This window comes from Phascolarctos cinereus, unplaced genomic scaffold (genome assembly GCF_003287225.1).
Source record: "Phascolarctos cinereus isolate Bilbo 61053 unplaced genomic scaffold, phaCin_HiC Scaffold_726;HRSCAF=1367, whole genome shotgun sequence".
NCBI classification, from domain to species: Eukaryota; Metazoa; Chordata; class Mammalia; order Diprotodontia; family Phascolarctidae; genus Phascolarctos; species Phascolarctos cinereus.
The window spans coordinates 373466483-373491657 of record NW_027556098.1 but is presented as its reverse complement, the minus strand read 5'-3'; the positions used below and the strand labels follow the sequence as shown (position 1 = coordinate 373491657).

Genomic DNA, 25175 nt, shown 5'->3' with positions numbered 1-25175 from the left:
TAGTGCTATACTTTTATAAAGCTCTTTCTTTGCAATACCCTCTCTTTGTGATAAGATAGTAAAATTATGATTGTTCCCATTTTACAGATGAAGGAAACAGGTTCAATAATTGGCTCAAGATCACACAGCTAATGTATGTTGCAGCCAGGAGTCTGAACCTTGGTCTTCTCATTCCATAGTACAGTTCTCTTTTCACTACACCATGCCACCTTAAGTCCTAGTCATAGTGATCTTTCCCTTCTCCAAATTCCTACTACCTATTGTCTGCATGATATTATTTTTTGTATTTAGTCATATTTTTTACATATCATTTTGCTGTCTTATGTTTATATACATTTCTTGTTTCTTTATTAGACTATAAGCTCTCAGTGGGTCATCTCTTTCTTTAATATTCTTCATAGCCCCAGCATGGCCCTGGGCCCAGAACAAATAGAAGATAAATATTTGATCTTCTTTGAAATTAGGTAGTTCCAGATAGCTGGGACAGCCATGAAAGAGTGGGCTGTTGGCTTGTGATTTAATTTTCAGTGTGGGTTTAAGGGTGATCTTTGCTAAATTATTTCAGTGAGTGATATACTGGGAGCACACTAAAGGTAGGCAGTGGTACTTGTTTCAGATTCCAAACTGATTCAGAAGGGCAGTTCCCTGGGGACCGAATGGCAGACCCCAGTCATCTCAGAGCCATACAGAAGCCGGTTCAGCCGCTGCTCAAGCGTGGCTGACAGTGGAGACACGGCCATCGGCACATCATGTTCTGACATCGTTGAGGGTAAGTTTGGATTGTTAATGAGATTGCTGACATTGTAGTGCCTTTTTTAGACTGTGGTCCTGTGGTTTGGAGTGTTCATAAAGCCAGTCAAATCAGTTACTGAGTCTGATGGTTTCTTTAAAATGTCTCTCACATCCAACTCTTTCTTTCCATTCCACTGTCACCACCCTACTCCAGGTTCACCTGATATCTAGACTATTGCAGTAAGCTCCTTATTGATCTCCCTGTCTCTCCCAGGTTAATAATCTTTTTAAAACACTGGTTTAACATTTTGGTCACATTAATAGATTAGTATTTCAGGGATCTGTAACTTCCTTGTGTAGGGAACCCACTACCAGTGAAGATCCAACATTGCCCTCCCTTAGTAGGGAGTTTTTATGAATTGCTATTACCACAAAAAATGCAGTACCCAGTTGCAAATCTTCTCTGAACTGGTTCTCGTAGTACAGACTTGCAATCTGTCACTGGGCTTGTATTCAGAGCTCCAGCTTAGTACGAGCTGCCAGAGCTTGTATTGACTGGTGTGTCCTTGGAGAGCTCAGGGTCATCTACCTATGACTTTAGTAGAAGAACAATAATCATAGCTCACATTTATATTGCACCTGACAGTTCCTTGCTCACTGACCTCTGGTGGCTTCCTGCTGCTGAGAGGACAAAGCCCAAACCCCTTGGTTAAATATGCAGGGCCTGCCACTATCCACAGCAGAACTTCTTCTCCGGCCACCCTTGTATCCTTACTGTCTGCTCATTCCCACCACTGTGCCTTTTCTCAAGTTGTTTCTCTCCTTTTCCATGAAATGTTCATCAGCTCTCCCTCAGACCATGTCCATTCTTCACAGTCCACCTAAAATCCTGTGTTGTCCATAAGGCTTTTCCCGTTATGTTGCCTTCCACAGCAATCTTTCCTTCTTTTGCTCTGCACTCCTATAAATCCTACTTTCTGTATTGCTCGCTTTGAATATTTATCTGTTCTGTATTGCCTCGCAATGATGAGAATGTGTAACGATAGTTGTAGGGTATGGAAAAGTTTCTTTCCTCATCAAGAGAGCAACAGTAATTCTAGGTAGGGTGAATTTCCCCAGATGACCTGTCTGTGTGTACCTCACTGAGTGAAACAAAATAGAACTTGGGGGGGGGCGGGGCATGGCTTTCAGGTAGGGTAGTATGACTGGAATAATCCTGGGAAAACTAGAAATTCTTTAGAGGGCAATTCAGTCAATCAGTAAACACTTATTAAGTGCCTACTATGTGCCAAGCACTGTGCTAAGCCCCAGGATACAAAAAGAGGCAAAGACAATCCTTGCCCTCAAGTAGCTAATGGTCCAATGGGGGGAAATAATAAACAAATATACAAACAAGCTATGTACAAGTTGTATAGGAAATAATTAACAAGAAGGAAGGCACTAGAATTAAGAGGGGTTAGAAATGGGATTTTAGTTCTAACTTAAAGGAATCCAGTAGGCAGAGTTGAGGAGGGAGAACATTCCAGACATGGCGGGGGGTGGGGGGTGGGGGGAACTAGAGAAAATGCCTATGGCCCAGAGGTAGGGTGTCGTGTTTGGGTAACTGCTGGTAGATAGTGTCACATGTCGAGGAATAAGGTGTAAGAAGATTGGAAAGATAGGAGCTTGTGAAGGGCTTTAAATCCAAAACAGAGGAGAGAGAAAGAGAGAGAGAGAGAGAGTGTGTGTGTGTGTGTGTATGTATGATTGGACCTGTACTTCAGGAAGGTAAGAGAGTACCAAGGTAGAGAGGGGGACCGTGTCAGAGAGTGCAGAGAGGTCAAGGACAATGAAGATTGAGAAAAGGCCATTGGATTTGACCACAGAGATCATTAGTAAACATTGGAGAGAGCAGTTTCAAAGGAATAAGGTCAGAAGCCAAATTGTAAGGGGTTAAGTAGAGAGTGAGAGGAAAGAAAGTGGAAGCACCTATTGCTGACATACTTTGTGGGGAGTTTAGCTGCCAAGGGCAGAAATGAGATAGGAGGATAGTGAGGATCAAGTGAGGGTCAGGAGATACATGGGCATGCTTATTGAAGTGGAGAATGAGCCAGTGGACAGGGACAGGTTGAAAATAAGTGATAGACTGGGGATGACAGAGGGGGCAATCTGTTGGAGATGGGATGGAATGGGATTGCTGAGCAGGTAGAGGGGTTAGCCTTGGTAAGGAGTGAGGACACTTTATGTGAGACAGGGGTGAAGGAGGAGGGTGACAGAAAGCATCTGAATGATAGGAGATAAGGAAGAGAGAGTTCACAGCAAATGGCTTGAATGTTTTTTATGATATATGAGGCAAGGTTCTCAGTGGTGGGGGAGGAGGAACCATGAGAGGTCTGAGGAGGGATAAAAAGGTTTGGAAGAGCTGCTGTTCAGAGTAGGATAGTGAGCTGATCAGGGAGGTATGATGGGACTGCCTAGCAGCAGTGAGGCCCAGGTGAGGTTGTGCACCATATGTGTGTGGTGGACCCAGGCAGAGCAGTTACGTGATTTTACTCCTTTCAGTGGCATGTATAGGAGCAAAGGCAGCAAATGGTGGGAGTGATTCAAGGATGAGACTTGGTAGGGCTAAATGATAAGGGGACAAGGGATTCAAGAGAGGGGATAGTGTAGAGTTGAATTAGTTCACCAAGGGACCAAGATGTGGAAAAGAGGAGAGAGTGGTTGGTGCAGGGGAGATGGCTTGGAGAGAATTGAGAGGGCAAGGGATTAGAGGTCACAGTGTGGACAAAGAGTAGGGTTTTGTACAGGGAGGCAGAGAGGTTGGTGAGAAGCTAATAGGTTTGGTTGGATAAGGGGATTTTGGAATTCTTGCATGGAGAAGGTGGTACATTTGTGGGTGATAGCAAGATCAAGGGTATGACCATGTTTGTGTGTGACTTAGGTGGGGAGCTCATGGGAAGTGAGTAGGTTGAGGAACTGAGTGGTTAGGGTGTTTGAGGTTGAGTCAGTATGTATGTTGAAGTCCCCTAGATGCGTGGAGATGGGGAAAAGAAAGAAATTGTGAGCCAGGTATGAAACTCATTGAGGAAGGAAGAGGAATGACTGGGGGTGGGAGGTAGGATCTGTAGACTACAGCTATCAGGATTGTGTTGAATGGTAGATAAGAATAATATGAAGCTCAAAGGAGGAAGAGTTGTGTGATGGTGGGACTAATTTAGGGGGATGTGTTATTGGGGTATGGAGTGACCCATGTTGCTCAGTTTTTCCTACATGCTCCCACTCCAGTGATAATGATTGCAGTTTCCTAGTAGGCAGAGACTTTGACTTACTCCTTTTAGAACTCTCTTAATGGGCACAGCTAGGTGGTGCAATGGATAGAGCACTGGCCCTGAAGTCAGGAGGAACTGAGTTCCAATGCTGCCTCAGACCAAACCACTTGACACTTACCAGGTGTGTGACCCTGGGCAAGTCACTTAACCCTAACTGCCAAAAAAAAAAAAGTAGAACTCTCTGAATGTCTAAGTAAAGTGTTCTGGCCATGGTATAGGCTCAGTGAATACTGATTGAATGAATGAAAAGATATGCTAAAGTCATTCAAAAATTTTAATGATGGATTTGTACCTTATCAAGAGTTTCCTTTTAAAAATATTTCCTTTCCTTTGCTAATGTTAATTGTAAACTACCTAGAATTTTAAAATTAAGTTGTTTTTTAGGCTTGTGTGCATATTGAATAGTCTTTTGGAACTTGAGTGCTGACTGGACCCTTAGAAATCATCTAGTCCCACTCTTACCTGAGACATGAAATCCCCTGACAATGCCCTCTTTTGGATACCTCCAGTGCCTGGCAATTCATTACTTCCCAAGGCATCTCATTCTTTATTTTCACCCCACTCCCACCCCCATTTTTGACTACTTTAATTGTTTAAACTGAGCTAAAAGCTTCCTCCCTGTAACTTCACACTGATTGATCATAGTTCATCAGTCCGAGGTGTATTGGAACAAATCTCATCCCCCTTTTGCATTACCTTTCAAATGTTTGAAGACAGTAATCATGACCTCCTCAATCTCCCAGGCTAAAGAATATGTAGAATAATTAGATGTTAGAGATCTTAGGGATCTTAGAGATCAGCTAGTCCAGCCCAGTCTTTTTATAAATGTGGAAACAGATCCAGAGATTAAGTGAAATAAATATCCAAGAAACCAGCTGGGGTCGAGGGAAATGGCCTCAACATGAGGAAAAACTCAAAGTCATGACATGTCAATGCTTTGGTGCATTGACAATGGGCAAGCAAAATTAAAAACACAGCGTGCTTCAGTGTTGCTGGAGTGAAACCTGAGAGTTACTAAGAATAACTTCACATTGCCACGTGAAGCCAGGTTTGGGGTATGTGAACCAGGACAGTCCCAGGCTCGGGCACCACGTCCCCTTGCTGCCCTGGGCACTGAAGGAGACAAGACTTCATTTGTTTTCTAGGGTGGTTGTTTCATGCTCACATTCACCTAGGAGTGGCAAGAGTCACTGGGGAGACAATGTGGCATTTAGTTGTGCCATGGACTTAGAGGAAATTTCTTTTCGATGGAGTTATAACTTGTGGTTGCTGATCTATGAGAAGAACTAATTCTTTTCTTCTTTTGGAATCCTTCAGTAAGTAGGTTGTTTGGGTTTTTTTGATACCTTAATTTCTTGACTAGGAAGATGCCATCTCTGGGGGTACAGGGAATAGAATGTAACTTCCAAGGAAGAGGCCTGGAGATGTGTCCCTAGAAGCAGCCAGTGCTGCCTTTTGTGGCTTTACCTTGGCAAGTAGCAGTTGAGCTCCTGGAACTCACGCCATCCTTCTAAGTTGATGTCCCTTTCTCTGCAGCAGCTGAACTTTGGAAGGCTTGATGCTTTTTTTCTGGCTTATAGAAGGCTCTTCTTTTTCCAGAGTTTTGCAGCTCGAGTGGCAGCTCGTCCTTCCAGCCCATCAAAAGCCAAGTAACCATTCCTACAGCCCATGTGATACCATCTACTTTGGGGACCTCTCCAGTCAAGCCTGCTTCCACCCATACGGGGCTCCTTTCCTCCAAACTGCCCGTGTCAGGATTGTCGGAAAACGTGGGACGGCCCCGGAATGGAGACTTTGGCATTATGAAAAGATCTCCGGGCCTGCCGAGGGATCTCATGTACCTCTGTGGAGCTCCTGGGGAAAATGGAATTGAACAGTCCTGGTTTCCTGCTTTGGGCCACGAAAGAGAAGAGGAGATGAGAAAGTTTGATACTCCCAACATGGAGCCAACCCTCAACCAGTCGGTACTGATGGAGACACTATATTCAGATCCCTACTACCGATTCCACCTGCAAAATCCAACAGCTGAGACAGGCAAGGAGTTGTACAAGGTGCTGCCTGAGACTAAGAAGGCCCCGAGTGTTGGGGCTGGATGTGAACGCAGTGGGACCCATGCTCTTGCTGGTGGGCTGCTTCAGGCAGCATCTGGCTTCCCGAAGCCTCTCCAGGCGCAGGGGTGGCTGCAAGGCCCTGACACTTGGCATTCCCAGGAACAGTCTTGTGAGCTCAGCACGTGCCGACAGCAGCTGGAGTCAATTCGGTTACAGATGGAACAAATGAAGGTACACGTCCATTTTCTGGTTACTATAATATTATCTTTGCTAAGACCTGGTGTAGTGAAAACATTGGATTTTGAGGCAAGAGACTTGGGTTTAAAAGTCCTGGCTCTGACGCCTACCAGCTAGCTGGGGGTGTCACTTAACACTCGGTAAGCCTCTTGTCTCCTCTGTAAGATGGGGGAGATCTTAGTTGCAATACTGATGGTATAGTAGAAAGTACTAGATTTGGAGTTCTAAGAACAGAGTTTGAACTCTGGTTTTGCCACTTACTAAGCTTCTGTCTGTCAAATGAGGGAGTTGGGCTAGTGGATCACTTAGGTCCCTTCTATCTCTAAAGCCTTTGGTCCTACACCTACCGCAGAGGGTAGTGCAAGAAAAGTACTTTGTAAATCTTTTTGTTTTTTTGCACTAGGCAGTGGGGTTAGGTGACTAGCCTAGGTCACACAGCTAGTGTGCGTTACGCGTCTGAGGCCGGATTTGAACTCGGGTCCACCTGACTTCAAGGCCAGTGCTCTATCCACTGTGCCCCCTAACTGCTGCCATACTTTGTAAATCTTAAAGCGCTTTAGAAATGTGCATCGTTGGAGGTACAATGCTACCTTAGTCATTCTTGAGCGCTGAATTATTAAAGGTTTTTGGGGCCATAGGTACTGTCCACCTCCTAGAATTATTTAGGTTTTTGCCTTGAGTACTTGTGGTTGACCTAGAGTAGTCAGGAAAAGGAGATAAAGATTACTTATCCTGGAGATGGAGACATTGGATAAAGGAAAGCTTTGAGACCACTGGTACTTAATAGGCAGAAGACATTTATAAGAAAAGAGTTAATAGGAGAAAGACAAAAAAGCTTCAGCTTACTGTAAGGGGAACTATTTCAGAGAAACCCATGGTGCTGCCATGAGTATGTATATACACCATATTGTTTCCAAAGTTCTTTAACTATCTGATTTGATTCTTCCAACATCCTTGTGAGTTGCAAAGGCAGGAGCTGTTAGTCTCATTTTATAAATAAAACCAAGACTTGAGCTTAGCCAAGGTCACACAGCTAGTGTGGATAGAAGCCTAAATTTGAACCTGTTTTTTCAGACTGCAGACCCATGGTGTTTTTCAGTTCTCTGCTTCCTCCATTGAAGTGAGTAGGGGTGGTAGGAAGAAGAATTCTGAGCCCGTGAATGATAAGAACAGACTCAGCTGTGTGATTTGTCTCTGTTACCAGATGAAGCCTAACTGACCTTTCCTTCGAACTTAGAGCCCTGCTGGAGGGCAGGGGAGTATATAGCTTGCAGGCAGAGCCTCCCTCATGAGTTTCTTCCAATCCTGAAAGAGAGCTAAAATTAGTCAGTAAACACAGGGTTCTCTCAGGCCCAGTCAAAACAGAGCTCAGCTGAAGATCATGCTGGCCAGTGACCAGGTGCCTGTCACAGCTCTTCTGTCATTTCAATTCAGCAAGCTTAATAAGGGCCTCTGCTATCTACGTGCACTATTTAGGCATAGGAGACCAGAAGATAGAATAAGGCACAGATCCCGCCCTTAGGGAGTATAGACCAATGGGGGGGAGGGGCGGGTAAAGAGATGAAAATAGGCACATACACAAATATCTGGTCCAAGGCAGAGCTAGTGGAGTACAAAGCATAGACCTAAACCATGTGCACTGAGAAATTGGAGAAAGAAGTCATTGTTCATCTGGGGGATATAGAAAGGTTTTATGGAGGAGGCAGGCCTTGAAAGAAAGGCAGGAGTTCAGTAGGCAGTGAGGAGCCCCTTCTGGTTATGGGGGATGGCTTCAGGGAAACATGACTTTCTTCACAAGGTGGGTCCTTAATAAATGCTTATTGATTAATTGATCTGGTCCAGTTTTTGAAGGACTACAGTGGAAAAAGAAGAATTGGATTTTTTCTCTTTGGATCCAGAAGGCAGAACTAGAAGAGTGAATAGAAGTTGCAGAGAGGCAGATTTTGGCTCATTATATAGAAAAAAAATCTTCCTTTAATTTTTTTTTTTTTGAGGCAGTCAGGGTGAAGTGACTTGCCCAGAGTCAGACAGCTAGTAAGTATCTGAGGCTAGATTTGAACTCAGGTTGTCCTGATTCCAGGACTGATACACTATCCACTGTGCCACCTAGCTGCCCCCTTCCTATAAAATAATGTCCAAATATGGAATTGGGTGGCCTTGGTAGGTAGGGAACCCCCACCTAAATAGAGATCTTAAAGCAGAGGGTAAATGAATACTTTTCCTGGATATCATAGAAAAAATTGCTCTCTAAGTAGGTTTGAACTAAAGGTGCCTTCCAACCGTGAGAAATATCTGGAAAGGGAGAGGGGAGTCAGATTGTAGAAGGCTTTGAATGCTGGGATGTAAGTTTATGCTTTATTTGGGATGGGTAGGAGAGGCCCTGAAGGGTTTGAAGTTGTGACATTAAGTCACTTCCAATGAGCTGCTTGTCTTTCAGCTCCAGAACGGAGCCACTTGCCACCACCCCACAGCTTACGCGCCATCTGTGCCAGCCCTGGAGCCAGCCCAGTGGGTGAGCATCCTGAACAGCAATGAGAACCTCCTGAAAGAAAAGGATCTCCTCATCAACAAGTAAGGCACAAGGGGAGAGGGAATGGCCATTCAAACTCATAACTTCCTGGCTTCTCATGTTTGCCTCGGAGGTCCTCTCGGATCAATAGCGAGCCTGTTCTTGAGTGTGCCTAACATCACCTGGGGGTATGTGTCTTTTTGAGGGCTAACTCATCTTTACTCGTTTGTCCCTTCCCCCAGAAATCCTTTTCCTTGTTCCCTTCCCCTGTCATCAGCCAGACCTTGAGATTCTCATCTCAGTTAAATAGGACTGATTATTCCTATCTGCCTAGTGAAAGGGAAGGCTCCGATTTCAGGCAGGCTGTCACTCAAGAAGGTTGCTTTGATGTGTGCCTGTGGTTCACTTTGCAGGCAGAGGCAGCATATCTCTCAGTTGGAACAGAAAGTCCGTGAGAGTGAGCTTCAGGTCCACAGTGCCCTATTGGGCCGCCCTGCCCACTATGGGGATGTCTGCATGCTGAGGCTGCAAGTAAGTACTCACAGCCAAGAGTCACATGTTTAACTGCTGTTTGGGGCTCGTGGGGGGGGGGTTGAGCGGGGGGGGGTAGGGGGTGGGGAAGCTCAAGGGGGAGGTTGTTACAAAGATAAAATATAACTGCCCTTAAACAGCTCACATTATGGTAAGGCAGTGTGGTGTAGTGGAAAGAGCAGTGGATTTCAAGCCAGGAGAGACCTGAAGCTCAAATCCTGCCTCTAACACCTACCATTATAACTACAGGCAAAGAGCTTTACTTCTTCATCTTAGTTTTCTCATCTAAAAATGGAGATAATAGGATCCAATTAGACAGTAAATATACATCACTTTGGAAATTTTTGAGTGCTGTAAATATGTCAGATGTTGTTGTAGGGGAGACACACACGCACACATACACGGCCAGAGGCTTCAATCTTTTGCCATAATATGAAGTAAAATTTGAAAGCGCAACAGAAAATACAAGGCATTGTGGCAGCTCCCAGGAGGGAGTGGTCACTTTTGGATGGGATACCAGGCATGGATTCAAGAACTGGGCCTTGAAGGATGAGTAGAAATTACTAGAGGGCATTCTGGGTGGAAGAAACTGTGAGCAAAAACACAGGGACACAGAGGTTAGAAAGCATTTTTGGGTCATAGCAAAGAGTTCAGAGTTCAACTCAGTCTTTATTAAGTACTGCCATGTACTCAGTACTGAGAGGGGTGAAAAAGTATTAGATATTGTCCAAGTATTGGCTGTTGTAAAAGTATTAAATATTGTAACAGATATTGCCAATATCTAGTAGATATTGGCCCTGGGCCAGAGAAGAGCTTCAGGGGCTTCAGGAGTGGGGAGGCAGGGCATTTAAAATAGTGTGAAGGTGTCCGACCCCCATTCGTGAAATACCCTGGAACTGGAAGAAGGGATTTTTGAGACCCAGTCTGACTGACCTTCCTCCCCTAACTTCCTTTTGTTTTACAGAAGAGGGAGAAGAAAGGAAATAAGCATTTAAATAGCTCGTGCTGTGTACTAGGCACTGTGCTGTGCACTTTACTAATATCCCATTTTGAGGTGAAGAAACAGCCTCACTGAGGGAGGGGAGGTCAGAGTGGCAGAGCTGAGCAACTGAAGCAGCAGGACCCTGGGCTTGGCGTCAGCAAGTGCTGGGTTCTAATCCCACTTGAGACACTTGCTAATTGTGTGACCATGGAAAGGCGCTTGGCTTCTCTATAAAGCGAGGAAGTTGAGTGCATTGGCCTCTAAAGATCCTTCTGCCTCCAAATCTGTGCTGCTAATCCAGTCTTCTTTCCACAATGCCAAATTCCCAGCAGATGGAGGCAGTGATAGAGGCTAAGCATAACAACAAGCAGGCTTGGCTTCACTTTTTTTTTTTGTTTAAACCGACAAAGCAAACTGATTAGAGAGGGAAGAGGCAGCCATTGCTCTGAGTCAAGAGGTATGGGGAAATGAGGAAAGGAAATGGCCTCCCCCTGTCAGGGCCAAGGCCCTTTGAATTCTATGTTACCTGTCAGCCAAACTGGATTTCCCACCTGTCTGCTGAGTCCAGGAAATTTTCTAGTCATTCATCCACATTGACTTGGAAACTCAGTTCTGTTTACTAACTCTGTGACCTTGAGCAAGTCACTTCATTTCCTTAGACCTCAGTTTCTCTAAAATAAGGAGAGTTGAGCTAGATGATGTCTAAAAGTGCCTTCAATCTCTAAATCCTATTTTCCTGTGAAAGGATACTTCAACATTTATATTATCTGAGTGTAAAGAGTGTATGTGTGTGTGTGTGTGTGTGTATACACATACATACACATACAGCCAGGAACAGAGGCACTTGTCACACCTATGGCATCTCTCTGGCAGGAGTTGCAGCGAGAGAACACTTTCCTCCGAGCACAGTTTGCGCAGAAGACAGAGGCTCTCGGTAAAGAAAGGTCGGAGCTTGAAAAGAAACTCTCTGCCTCAGAAGTGGATGCACAGCTTGTCCGGGAGTCCCTCAGGGTGGCGTTGCAGAAACATTCAGAAGAAGGAAAGAAACAAGAAGAAAGGGTGAGTGATAGTGGGGCTGCCTTCTGAATGGGAAAGGATTGGGAGTCAGCCAGAGACAAGTTGGGGCTCTGCTTGCCAAGGCTATGATGCTGGTGGCCATGCCAGGAGTAGACGTGAGCCAGAGAGATTTGGACTCTCCCAGGTGGGGCTGGGGGTGGGCGGGCTCCCCAGGCTGTGCTTGCTACCCATCAACACTGGTTGCCTGTTCTTCAGACTGATTACCTACCCCAAGGTAAACAGAGTAGTAACTCGGGCATTCTCCACTGTTCACTCCCCCATCCTCTCAGACCTCTTGCCAGCTGGCAGAGGAAAGAAGCAGTTACACCATTCTTCATTGTTTCCAGGGGTGTAAACACACCTGGGTTCCAATTGTTTGGTGTTCTTCCTCCCGTGAACTAAAAATGGAGAAAAGTTTGCAACTACTTGGAGAGGTTAGAATCTTTGTCAGTGTGCTTCTGATGCCCTGAAGGATGACTGGAGGCAGTGGAAGCTGGCTCATTTCCTTCAGCTCTATTCTCCCATTCCTCTAATCCACACTTCCTAAAGTGTCTGTATTCTTACAGAGTTGTAGCAGAGAGTAACAGAAGAGGGGAGACTCTGGCCCAAATCCTGGCACTTTTACTTAGTGGCTGTGTGGCCATGGCATGGCATTTCCCCTTCTCTGCCCTTCAGGTTCCTCCTGTAAAAAAAGGGTAAATAATGCACTGCTTTTTTACCTCATAGACTTGTTGTGCCCAGAGTGCTTTGTAAACCATGAAGCAGTAGAGAAATAGGAGTAGTTACCGAACAGCTTTCTGGGTGTAAATAGTGATAGTTTCACCTGAGACAGTGCCATCAGCTCATTTATTAGTCATTCTTTGGTCACGATTTCCCCTGAAGTCCTGTCAAGTGCTTCCTCTGAGATCACTGGGTCTGTTTCTGTTTCACTGGCTTTTTTTGCTTCCCTTTTGGTAACTTAAGTTAAGAGTAACTTTATTTCTATAGTACTTCCCGGTTAATAAAGTGCTTTCTTCATGGGTAGTTGTAAGTATTATTAGCCCCATTTTACAGATGAGGAAACTGAAGAGGATCAGAGAAGTAAAATAATCTTTCCAAAGTCTTATATGCCAAGGCCAGGTCTTAAACTGAGTTCTCTTTCTACTACGTTATGGTTTTTTTTTTCACTTAGACTTTTTAGATAGAAGTTGCCTTTTCCAGTGATTCGTTCATTGTGCAGCTGACAGGTTTTAGAGGGGGGAAATGTATTGCCAGTCCACCCAAGTGAACCAGACAGGAATGCCTTTGGCAGGAAATGTATCTGCTTTTTAGGCCACCTAAGGATTGCTTTCCTTTTGCAAAGTGCTGGCATTATAAATCTGTAACTTGTGTCCCAATCTCGAATGACCTGTTAATCTTTCTCATGTTCCCTGCCCTTATCGCAGTGCAACGTCATCCTGAGTCCCAAGGGAAAGGCTACTGGTTGCAGGTTTACCTCTCAGTTGTAATCACCAAAGGGAAAAAGATTGTTTGAAGAAAGAAAGTTGACATTCAGGGTCTGATGGAACCAGGCTGTGTGCCAACTGAGACAGACAAGTGACTTCCCTTCACACAGGTCAAGGGGCGCGACAAACACATTAACAATCTGAAAAAGAAATGTCAGAAGGAGTCGGAGCAGAATCGGGAGAAACAGCAGCGCATTGAAACCCTGGAGCGCTATCTGGCTGACCTGCCCACGAGGGAGGATCATCAGAAGCAGAGCCAGAAGGTAGAAATGGTATCTGACCTGTTGGGGGGAGATGGAGTCACCTAGGGGGTTTATGAGCTCTAGAGTGGGAAAGGACCTGAGAAATCGAATCTAATTCCTTCCATTTTACAGAGAAGGAAACTGAGGCCCCAAGAGGTCAAATGACTTGAGGAAGGTCATACCAGTAGTATCAGAGCTAGAATGCAAACCTAGGTCTTCTGATTTCCAGTCTAGTGTTCTTTTCCCTCTACCATGCCACCTCTCAAGCCTCTGTGCTTCATAAAAGGAAAATTCCAAGTACATGTTGGAAGTTGTGGGCTGTTGATTGGCAGTTGGATTGATAACTCCTTGAGATCCCTAAGGGAGAAGCACTCCTGACTTGTTGGATCTGAGCCTGGCCTTCTCTCTCTAGCTCCGGGAATTAGAGCTGAAGAACTCAGACCTTCAGGAGCAAGTGACGGACCTGGAGAGAAAGCTGGGAGAGGCCCGGGCAGTCTGTACAGAACGGGAATCCCAGCTTGAGAGCCTGAAAGAGAGAGAGCGGGAGCTCCTCTCCGTGGTGCAGAGGTAAAGAGCCCCGCCATGGGCCTGCTCTCAACTCCCACAGTAGGCTTTAGGAACAAAATAACAAGGCGCCTCAGCACCTAAGGGAAGGATCCCTTGAGAGGTGGCACCTGGTTCCCTAGTTAGTGACAGTTATTGAACACTCTGGTCGTCCTTGCCTAGTCGTGGGATTGGACCTCTAGATCTCATTACCAGCCCCAGTGCCCTTGTTTATCTCATTAGGAAGTACAGCACCTGAGTGAGCTGGGAGGAAAAGGATGGAGGGGGGAGTGAACCAAAGAGCCTCGGCCCTACTTCCTCTAAAAATAGAGAGCTGTGAGGGCAGGAGGCTGGTATGTGGACAGATAACCTGTTGAGGCACTTTGTCTTTCAGTTTGCAAGATAAACAGTGTTCGAAGAAGGCCAGTGGTGGGAGCCTGGTTCAACAAGTGGAAAGCCCCAAAGTGGAGACTGAATCTTTGCAGAAAGAGTGTGATTGCCTGAGGAAGGTGACTGATATAATGTGTGCCCTGGTCTAGTGGGAGGGGAGGGAAAGCTATAGGGAAGGCCAGTGACTCAAATCACCTTGCACCTGGCTACCAGAACAGCTGATTTCCTCAGTCGAGCTAATGCATTTTACACCTCTTCTGTCTGATGCTTTGTGTTTTCAGAATGTGATTTAGTGTTTTCTTTTATGACTTTTAAAATGTGTTTCATGGTAACACTTCACTTTATATAGAGACCACTCACTTGATCACTTTACTTAAACACTTCTGGGGAATCAGGAAGGACAAAAAAATAAGACCTTCTGGCTAGCCAAAGTGGATACCCCAAGGTCCTGGCACTAAAGCTCATTCTCAGTTCTCATAGTTTAGTCCAGGGGTAGGGAACTTTTGGCCTCAAGGCCACATGTGGCCCTCTAGGTCCTAGGTCAAGTTTGAATCCAAACTTCACAGAACAAATTCTCTTAATTAAAAGGATTTATTCTATAAAACTTCGACTTAGTCAAAAGGCCTCACCCAAGGACCTAGAAGGCCACATGTAGCTTCAAGACCCCAGGTTCCCCACCCCTAATTTAGTCCTTCTACCAGAACTCATTCACACTTGTTTTACACACAATTCTAATGTTCTAGGTTAGTGGGTTTAATAGCCTTTTGCAGACTAGAAGTGACAAATTGAAGAGCAGGGAGTACTACTGAAGGTTGTCATACTGTTAATAGCAATAAATGACCAGTGGAAACCTGCTAAATTGCCCCTATTTAATATTTTTGATTGTATTTACATTAACTATAATCATTTGTGAGTTAGAATTGAGATATCCTTAGCTATTAGTCATTTTTGCCTCTTAAAAATAAGGTGCTTGATTTTTACAAGTACATGTGAATTGCATGTAGTATGTTTCCTAACAAGGGACCTTACCTTACCTGATATTTTTACACGATGAAAATTTTTCTCAAACTCCAGGATCTGTCTTAAGAGAACATGTGATATAGTGATTATCCTTCACAACAGAACTAGAAATAATACTGTAATTAAGTTGTTAAATATTTCTGTTTGGGGATGTCCCTGTTATACAAATGGATGGACAGTGCTTTGGGCCTACAAGCAAGTAAGGAAAGGATATTGACTTGGACATTCTGTGGGAAATTGTTTTTTAATCTACAGCTGAAGTTGTTTGCTACAAAAGCCCATCTCTTTAACTTTGTTCTGCCTGTAATGCTCTGTGGCTACAAATCGTGATCTCAGAAGAATTCTAGTTCCAGCTTAAAGAGCAATAGAGATGCATAATGGATAAAAAGTAAAGGCCGTCATGAAAGAAGGGGGTAGAGGTAGGAGGGGAGAAGGGAGAAGGAAGAGTCAAGCATCACTTTACATGGCTGTAAACTAGAGTGACTGGAGAAGGGGTGGGCATGAGGGAAGATGTGCTCTGCTCCTTGGCATCAGGCAGACAGTGCAGCTACCTCAGTAGCCTCTGAGAGCATCACAAGATGACCTCCGAGCTCCTTGCAGATGTTGGCATTCTTTGACTCTATTGCTGCCAGTATGAAAATGAGTTCTGTTAGGACAGGTTGAGTTTAAGGGTACTGTTGGGATAGCCAGGTGTGGAGGTGACTAGCCAGCAGTTGGTGATGTGGACTGAAATTCAGGAGTGAGATTAAGACTCGATATATAGATTTGGGATCCATGTGAGTAGATGTGATCATCATTGAGAAAGCGTATAGAAAGAAGAGGAGAGGTGACCCAGGACAGTGTGGGGGAGAAGTGCCAGGTAAGGAACAGGGTATAAATGGTCCAGCAAAGGCATGGGCAGACAGGGCAGAGCAGAATGAGGAGAGAACAGGGCCATGCTTCATGATTTTGGATGGAAGGGACAGATACTACTAAGAGTAGCTGACGTTTACATGGAGCCACTTTGCTCTCAATAACCAGGGAAGATGTGTCTCGTTTTTACAGAAATGGGTTTGGAGCAGTGATGGGACTTGAACCCTGGGTCTCCTGAATTCAGACCCATTGCTTTGTCCATCTCGCCGTACTGCCTTTCAGTTATAAACAGCAAATTCAAGAGTTCCAAGAACATAGTAGTCTAAAGTTACTTAGTAGAGAGGCAATTAACTTTAGGAAGATTTCCATTTAAAAGTTTTGCTACTCTAAAGAGTATAAGGACACTTTGGTTAACCAAGAAGTTCACTTAAGTGACATACCTCATTCAATTCATGTCGATGGAAGTGTCTGCTATGTGCTAAGCCTTATAAGGGGGTAGGAAAGTGAATGAGGCCCCATCTCCAGTAAAGCTACCTAAATGGGGCATGACTACAGAGTCATCCTTTCCTCTTCTTTCTCCCTCACTCTATGTCCAGTTGGTTGCCATGCTTCATCAATTCTGCCTTTAAGGCCTGCCCCTTTCCACCCACCATAGCTGCTACCCTGGTTCACACCCTTATCATCTCTTACCTGACCTGTTTCAGTAGCTCATAATTGATTTCTCCCTCTTTCAGTCTTCTTCCAATCCATTCTCCCACACCTGCCAAATTGCTATTCCCCAAACATAGATCTGAGCTCCAAAATCTTCCATTGCCTTTAGGATAAAATACATTCTGGCTCCCACCTGCCTTCTACCTTTTATCTCCAGTTACTCCCAGTCACATACACTATGTGCTAGCCAAATTAGACTACTAGCTGTTACCCAAACTGAATGGTTCCTCTCTTATCTCCATGCCTTTATACACACTCTCCCCCACCCTGAACTACCCTCCTTTGCCCCCTAGAATACCTAGCTTCCCTCTAGGCTGACCTTAGATGCCTCCTGTGGGAAACTCTTCCTGATTTTGCCTTCAGGTACCCAGTTGTGAGCATTCTCTCTCCCTCTGGTCTTTGTCTTGACTGATCTCTGTGATATTTTCCCCACCCCACTCCCCTTTTCCCCAGCACACAGGCTCCTTAACAGGGATGATTTTTTTAAAGTTTTTTAATTCTCTGCGCCAAGCTCAGTACTTTGTCTTTAGTGGGCACTTAATAAATACTTGTTGAAGTCAAACATTGAATCAATTAGGGGAGTGTGGGGGGGTATGTATCTGTTGGTGGCGGGGTGAGACACCATCTAGTCCAGTGCCTTCATCTTACAAAAAGAGGAGGCCAGGGTGCAGACCTAGTGAAGAGCTCAGTTAGGATGTGAACCCTGGAGTCCTTTCAGGCCAGTGCTCTTTCTACTACACTGTAACGGGGATTTTTTTCTCCCAGGATTACTGGCAATCTTGCACTCAGACACATTGTCCCACTCAGTCCTCGTCCTATCAGCATTCATTTATAGTGACCAAGATCAGTGGTTTAGACCAGGGGATCAGAAAACTACAAGCCACAGGGCCAAATCCTGTCTGCCACTTGTTTTTGTACAGCCTGCAAGTTAATCGTGGTTTTTATATTTTTAAATACCACAAAACTTCACGTTTAAGTGTAAAGCCATTCTTAACTCAAGGCTATACAAAAACTGGCAGCCGTTGCCACCAAGCCCTGACTTAGCTGGTGCCTGAGACACCAAATAATGAGTCACTTTATATTGTTTACTTTCCTCACAATGATCCTGTTGTAGAGAAAGCAAATAATGTAATCCCCATTTATAGATGAGGAAACTGAAACATAGGTTGAGGGATTTGCGCACAGACTTTGCTCTGAAACCCAGGTCTTCTGGGTCCAAGGCCAGCACTTTTCCTGCTCCTTCAGTTAGCTCCCCACTGAGCTAACTGAGCCACCAGAATCAATGACCAGGCCTGTGTGGAGTGCCTACTGTGTGCCAGGAGCTGTGCTAGCCCCTGGGGGACACACATAAAGAAGGAGACAGCCCCCACTCTTGGAAGATTTCCTGTCAGAATCCCCAACCTAGATCTTAGCTCTGTCTGAGTCAGCCGAGACATGTAGCGCAGTGGGGCCAGTGAGTGCACTGCTGATGTCTGATACTGCAAACTTCATCTGTGTGAAAATAAGCCCCCACTTTTCCTTCTATTTTCTTTGTCTTTTAGATCGTGGATAAGCAACAGAAGAAAATAGACCAGCTGTGTTCACAAGTGAAGGTAAGCAGGACCTAGACCCTACAAGGTGCCGGGTTTGGCTTCACTTAATATATCTGATGCTTTCCAGAAGTTAGGCATGTTCCTATAGGAAAACTTCCTGCCCTCCACCCATCACATAATGGAATCGCAGTTCATGATCCTAGCTTCTACTTTAAGAGCCTGCTCTGCCCCTTTGTCATTGAGTGGTCAGGGTTGTTTGTATCTAGCTTCTTAGAGGTGTCCAGTAGGAAAATTAGTCAGGTAATAGGCTGTCCTTTCTGAACATTTTAAAGCATAAAAATACCATAAATGCCTTTTCCAGCAAACCTCAGGGGGATGTAAGTAAGACCTGATTTACATTGTATTGATCCAAGTTCATCACCTAATCTCCTCAACCTTCTCAGAACTGGCTTGCGTATAACCCTGGTGTGATCTGGAATTGGTGCTATTTTTAGTATAGCACAATGAGTAGCAAATATTAGGTGCTTTAATAAATGCTTCCTGATTGAGTATAAACATGCATATACATACCCTTTCAAAGAGAACTCATTTTAAGGCATGTGGCTGATTTGGGAGAGCTGCCTGTGTTTAAGCAAATCTGGATATTTAGTCCTCACTATCATCCTCCTTCAGTGGATGCCTAGTTGAGGCATGGCTGTGACCCTGAGGTTTTTTAAAGCAGTATCAGCCAAGCATAGACTGGAATGACATGGAGCATGGGCATGGTGAAGACTTTATGTCTGCCCAGAGACTGGCCTTGCTAAATTCAGAGAGGTAGTTGGCTAGTGGATCATTAATTTGGGGGGCCACAATATCTCATGAAGATATCCATGTTGGTGTAGAAAAGTTATGACCTGCATTGGTAAAGAAAGGACCACATAGATTCTTTTTTTTTTTTTTTGGCTAGGCAATGGGGTTAAGTGACTTGCCCAGGGTCACGAAGCTAATAAGTGTTATGTGTCTGAGGCCAGATTTGAACTCAGGTCCTCCTGAATCCAGGGCCGGTGCTGTATCCACTGTGCCACCTAGCTGCCCCCACATAGATTCTTAAAGTCATGAAAAAGAACATTTTATAATAAGCAGCCTGTCTATTAATGTTAGATTTCATCATGGCTAAGGGGTTGATCAGAGAGTGATGAGGAGTCCTTAAGGTCATATCAGCCTGACTATAGAATAAAGAAAAAATTGCTGCACACCCTTTTCAAGCAAAATCCCCATTCCTTCCCTGGGCCTTGGGGTCTCCATAACCAGGTACCAGCCCACCTTTCCAGCCTTTTCTCATGTTAATTCTCCTTTGTGCATACTGAACTGTGGTCAAAATGGCTAACAGATCATTGAAACCCAAGATGAGTAGGATGGTAAGAGAATAGACCCTGGCAAACTACATCGTAGGGTACTGAAAGAACTGGCAGCTGTGATGCTGAGCCAAGGTCAGTGACCTTTGAAAGAGTGTGGAGAACAAGAGCAAGGGGAAAGAGGAGAATGGGGGTTCTTAAACTTAGAGAATGTCAACTGTCCCAATTTAAAGGGGAGGAAGGGGTATGAAATTTCTAAGCTGTAAAGCCAGGCAATTTGACTTGGTGCAATTCCAGGATGTAGGCAAACATCTAGAAAAGAAAGTTGTGATCACAGCATCAATATCATTTTATCATGTCCAACTAACATACTATCCTTTTTTGACAGGGTTACTAGACTGGAAGGGGGTCTCCTGAGGAGTTCCTCAGAGATCTCTCCTTGGCTCTGAGTTGTTCAGTGTTTTTATCAGTGTCTTGGATAAAGGCATAGATTCAATGCTTTGTGAATTTGTAGCAGACACTAAACTGGGAGAGCTAGCTGACAGATGGGTCAGGGTCTGACCACAGATACATTGGCAGTGCCTTGGAAGTTGGCCTGAATCAGATAAGATGGAGTTCAGTAGTGTTCAATGTAAAATCTTCCACTTGGGTTCAGAAAAACCCATCACATGAGTAGGGGATGGCAGATAGACAGGCTTTCATCTGAAAAAAGATCTCTGGGTTTTAGTGGGTTGTGAGCTGAGTATGAGCCAACAGGGTGTTATGGCAGCCAGGAAAGCTAATTCAATCTAAGGCTGTTAAGAGAGGCCTGGGGTCCAGAACTGGGGAGGTGATAGTCCCACTGGACTCTGCCCTTGTCAGACTGTCCACAGCTGGCTCTTGTTTGGGTTACTACAGGTTGGACTACTTGGCATCTAAGGCCTCTTCTAACTCTGAAATTTCAGCCATACCTCACCCTGGCTGACTCAGTTCCAGGCTTTTGCCTATATTCACTATACAGAGAATGTCTTTCTCTTCTTCCCCCTTCTTTCCCTTGGCCTTTCGAACGCTAACCTGTCCTTCAGTCCTTGGGTCCAGGTTTATCTGAGGCCTTGCTTGATCCTCCCCCTCTCAGTTACCTGGCTTTCTTTGGCCCTTGGGTAGCTGGGAGGGAAATTGGTTGAAGTCAGCTGAGTTGCTGGCTTGTAATCCTTTGCGCTTTCCAATCCCTTTGGTGGCCCACAGAGCCTGGAGGCGGAAGTGGCTCAAGAAGAAGGAACTGGTCAAGCCCTGAAGGAGGAGGCCAGGATGAGGGAAAACGCCTTGGAGCAGCTGCGCTTGGCAGTAAAGGAGGTGAGAACAGGGTAAGAGTCTGGGGCCTGTTAGCATCATGGTATGAAAGGGGCTGTAGAAGCCAGGAAGTCTCTGGTGGAGACCAGTTGGAACTCCTTTCTGCAGGACCTTCCTATCTCCTGAGAATCCTGGCTGGCTCCTAGACTTTTGTGTTTTATCAGCACCCTCCCCACTGTTAGGCTTGTGGACATGAAATCGGGAAAGGGATTTTTGGACTTTTAAGCTTTTTCATCAAAAATGTTTCCTATTTTGAAATACCCACACACAGGCATCCCCATCCCCTGGATGTAATCTCCCTAGAATGTTTTCTGGAAATAGGAGTCTCTCTTCTTCTGGCTTCTATAGTGAGCTGAACAGACAGCAGAGTGTGAAGAGTTCTTTAACTGGGCTCAGCCCTAGGTTAGGGCTGAAGTGGATGGGAACCTGGGGAGGGAAAATCTGTTCAGTATCTTCTCAGAGAACATCATAAAGAAGGAGAGTGTAGTGGGGTGAGACTACCATCCTTCGTAAGTCTAGTGTTCGACAAGGGATGGGTTCAGCTTCGGTTGAGTTGGCGGAATTTCGAAGGCTTTGGGCAGTTCATTGGCATGCCAGTTAATTCAGAGTGGCAGAATCCAGGTACTAGAAAGCTGGAAAGGACTCTGAAGATGTAATCAAAGACTCTTTCCAACTCAAAAGATCCTATGATCCTATTAATGCCTTCAGTGTTTAGTTGTATCTGACTCTTTGTGACCTCATATCAGTTTTCTTGGCAAAGCCACTGACGTGGTTTGCCATTTCCTTCTCCAATGGATTAGGTAAACAGAAGTTTAGTGACTTGCCCAGGGTCACACAGCTAGTGAGTGTCTGAGGTCGAATTTGACCTCAGCCTCCCTGACTCCAGGCCCAGTGCTCTATTCCTTGAGCTGTCTAGCTGCCTATCTGCAGATGGGAAGCGTGAAGCCCTAACATTAAGTGACTAGCTGAAGGTCATGCAGCAAATGGCACCGCTGGGGCACGAAGCCGGTCTCCAGGGCATTTTCCCAGATCCTGGGTACGCATTGATCATCTAGGCTTCTGCTCTTCTTGCTGCCTCTTCTTTCATTGCCTTCCTCACAAAGAGATGGGGCCCAGCCAGCCTGGCCCAGAGCCACTCTTGTTAGGGTGGAGGGGAAAGATTGAAACCAGTATCTCCAGCGGAGGTTTTGTGCTCCTCAGATTTCACTTGTATGTGTTCAGGCTGCTCTAATGGCCTGGCTAACTGTTGGCTGGGGCACTGGCTGCAGATGCATTTCCAAGGGGTGGAGAATAACTTCTCTGGTTCCTGAATAGGAACCTGTGGGCTGGTGACTCAGGTCCCCTGTGGGAAGCAGCTGCTGTGGCAGGCCAAGGCTTCACAGAGAAACACTCCCTTACCAGGCGGGTGGGAGGATAGAATCAGACCCTGCTATCTGGGGGCCCAACCCAGGGCCTGGCTGCTGGCTGCTGACTCAGAGCCTTATGTCTGTCCTCCCCCAGCCTAGATTTAATCATGGCTTGCCCGTGTGCTCAGCTTTCAGTGCAGAACCAGGACCTGATTGAGAAGAACCTGACCCTCCAGGAGCACCTTCGCCAGGCTCAGCCAACTTCTTTGCCCTCTGCAGACACAGCCCAACTGGCCCACGAGCTGCACCAGGAGCTGGGCAGCTGCCTGCATGATCTGCAGGCTGTGTGCAGCATTGTGACCCAGAGAGCCCAGGGCCGAGACCCCAACCTCTCCCTCCTCCTGGGCATCCATTGTAAGTCTCAGGGCCAGGGTGGGTGCTGGGGCCTTGGCAACATAGAATTAGAAGGAAGCTGCCAGTTGTGGTCATCCCGATTTACCAAGTGTCTGAGCAGGCACGGCCAGGCTCTTGGTGCTTTCCAAGGCCCTTCTGTCCCAGCACTGCATCATATAGGTATCCTCTCCTTTGACCCACAAGGAGCTTCAGACCCAGAGATGTACAGGGGCTTTCCCAGGTCACCCAGCAAGATTCAGTCACTTCGATTCAGTCACAGGCCTTTGGCCTCTGAGGCCAGCACTTCCACCTTAGCCTCCTGGAAGAACTGAAAGGCTTATCTTTTTAAGTCCCATCGCTCCTTGCACATAGTAGGTTCTAAATAAATGTTGATTTGTCTGATCCAGGGTAGACCCAGCCCTGGGTAGGGAATAAGCTGCCCCTTGCAGTGCCATGTTCCAAGGCTGTGGGTCTCTCTTTGTGCATGCTACTCTCCCTAGGCCTACTGAATGAACTTTTCCTCCCGAATCTTTTCCTTTCCAGCTGTGTCCCACCCCTCGACTGAGCTAGATATGCAGAAGCCAGATGTGATCATCAAGAAGTTAGAAGAAGTCAGGCAATTGCACCGGGACATCGAGGAATTACGTACCGCCATGTCTGACAGATATGCCCAGGACATGGGAGACAACTGCATCACCCAGTGATGACCCAGGAAATAGGAGGAAGCAGCCAGAGGAGAGGCCAGGCCAGTGACTGCCTCTTGATTGTTGTGAGGGAGTGATGAATGACTTAGAAAGCCCCCTGCCAAGGATATGTCTTCTCCTTCAGGAACATGTTTATTGGCACTTGCCAGTCCAGATTTGTGCCCCTGGGTGGTGATGGGGGAGATCGAGTTAATCATTAACTGGTGCTCCCTGGGCACAACCTGCTGTCCAGGAAAACCCTGCTCTTGCCTCAGGCTCCGGTCAGAGGAAGCTGACCTGTTGCCTCACTACCCCATCCTAGCCGATGGGGACCAGGATCAATTTTACACATTCTTTAAGGGGCGGGGCTAGAACGAGTCTCTTGGACACTTGCTGTGATTGCCCTCAGATCATTAACAGCAAGGATTCTCCATGCCTCCCCCTGCCCAGGATTGTGGTGCCCAGGCACAGATCTCCATCTTTTCCCCACAGGGTTGACTAAGATGAGATATCTAGGAGGGGAAAGGAAGGAAGGAAGGACCCTTCTCATCTGGGGGGCCAAGGAGAATCCCACATATCTCAGGGTCTTTTCATTTAGCCAAGTCCCCATAGCATTGTAAAGGGGAAGTGGATTACTTGTCACTCTTGTGCCTTAATTCTTCTCCCTCTCACCTCCCACCCCCAACTAAGTTGGCCACCAAGGTCAGATTTTCAACCTGGCATTGTGGGTGTACCTAGCTACGTAGCAGACAAAACCTGCTCGCTTTCTTGGTCTTCATTTTTAGTCTCTGCAAGCAGGAGGGGACTGGATGCTGTTGCTGGGAGGAATGGTGCAGCTGGTCTTCACCATCCTTCAGCCAGGCATCTGCTCCTCTGTGGTGCCTGTGGGCAAGTTGCCTGGGTTCTTGGGTAGTCTCCTGTCCATCCTTTCCTGCCCTGTTGGGTTAGGAAAAGCCCCTCCCACCTTGAGGGAAGGCCTGAGTGTGTTGGCTCCCCTGGAAAACCCTCAACACTGATGCCCACGCAGGCTGTGGCACCTCGGGTTCTAGATCTTTTAGCTGTTAACACGTTGACTTCGTAGTTCCAGGTGCAGTTTGTATTTGAGTTGTTCACAGGGCCTGTTATGTTGGGGGGTTTTCTTCTGTTAGCGAAGCCTTGGATCAGCCCCCCTTTTTCATCTTTCCAGTGTGCCTGGCTCTGTGTGCTTGTCCTAGGCGTACATGTGAGAAGCCACGTGATCACAGCTGGCCTGGGATACTTCGGAATGAGGAGCAGGCCCGTGGCATGGTTGGTGCAGATCCTTGCTGCTCCAGGAGCTTGCACGACCCTGACTCTGGGCTTCAGGCCAGTGAGCAGATCGGGGAGATCCCCTTCCCCAGTTGCGTTTAATTTATAGGATGTGTTCAGGGAAAGCTGCTGCAGCTGCTGAGGCTGCCTCCCTCCCCCCTCCCTCGGCCTCGGGCATCCTCCGTAGTCAAAGCCAAGCTGCCTTCTTGTTCTTCACCGGGGACTGGGAGCCAGGGTGGAGCTCAGGACTATTCTTCCTCAAAGTTTATAAGCACAGATAAAGTATTTATATGAATCTTTGTTATATTGACTGGTTTGTATTATTTTGATTACAAAATAAAAAGATTTAACTGGCTGCACAGGTTTTTATTCTTCCTCCTCTCGCTCTTACAGAGAACAAAGGTGGGCCCTGGACCCTTGGGCAGGAGCAGGCCCGGGGCGCTGGGTCTGTGCCGGGCAATCAGCAGTGCCCTGGGGGGGCCTGGGACCCGGGGCCTCCACTCGGGAGCCCCCCAGAAGGTGTCTGCGTCCAGCCCTCACCGCCTCTAGCAGCCTTCAGAGGGGAAACGGGCTTCCCCCGGCCGGGACGCGCGGGGTGCTGCAGCCCAGGCTCCGGCCCTGGA

At 46.2% G+C, this 25175-nt stretch overlaps 1 protein-coding gene across 5 annotated transcripts in view; it reads left to right on the top strand.

The window, feature by feature from the left end:
* CEP85 (centrosomal protein 85) overlaps nucleotides 1–24907 on the top strand; it is a 42717-nt gene extending 17810 nt beyond the window's left edge. For 2 of the 5 annotated variants that reach the window (XM_020983184.2, XM_078145568.1), the window contains 12 exons: nucleotides 617–769; nucleotides 5640–6322; nucleotides 8766–8899; nucleotides 9251–9368; nucleotides 11224–11409; nucleotides 13001–13153; nucleotides 13545–13699; nucleotides 14070–14184; nucleotides 18190–18240; nucleotides 20739–20846; nucleotides 22378–22603; nucleotides 23126–24907. In XM_020983184.2, the coding sequence (XP_020838843.1) occupies nucleotides 617–769; nucleotides 5640–6322; nucleotides 8766–8899; nucleotides 9251–9368; nucleotides 11224–11409; nucleotides 13001–13153; nucleotides 13545–13699; nucleotides 14070–14184; nucleotides 18190–18240; nucleotides 20739–20846; nucleotides 22378–22603; nucleotides 23126–23286 (2243 nt within the window). In that variant the 3' untranslated portion in view covers nucleotides 23287–24907. Of the gene's footprint in view, nucleotides 1–616; nucleotides 770–5098; nucleotides 5357–5639; nucleotides 6323–7943; nucleotides 8127–8765; nucleotides 8900–9250; nucleotides 9369–11223; nucleotides 11410–13000; nucleotides 13154–13544; nucleotides 13700–14069; nucleotides 14185–18189; nucleotides 18241–20738; nucleotides 20858–22377; nucleotides 22604–23125 lie in introns of those variants that run through there. The other 3 variants (XM_078145569.1, XM_020983186.2, XM_078145570.1) reach the window with 3 other exon arrangements.
* The last annotated feature ends 268 nt before the right edge of the window (nucleotides 24908–25175 follow it).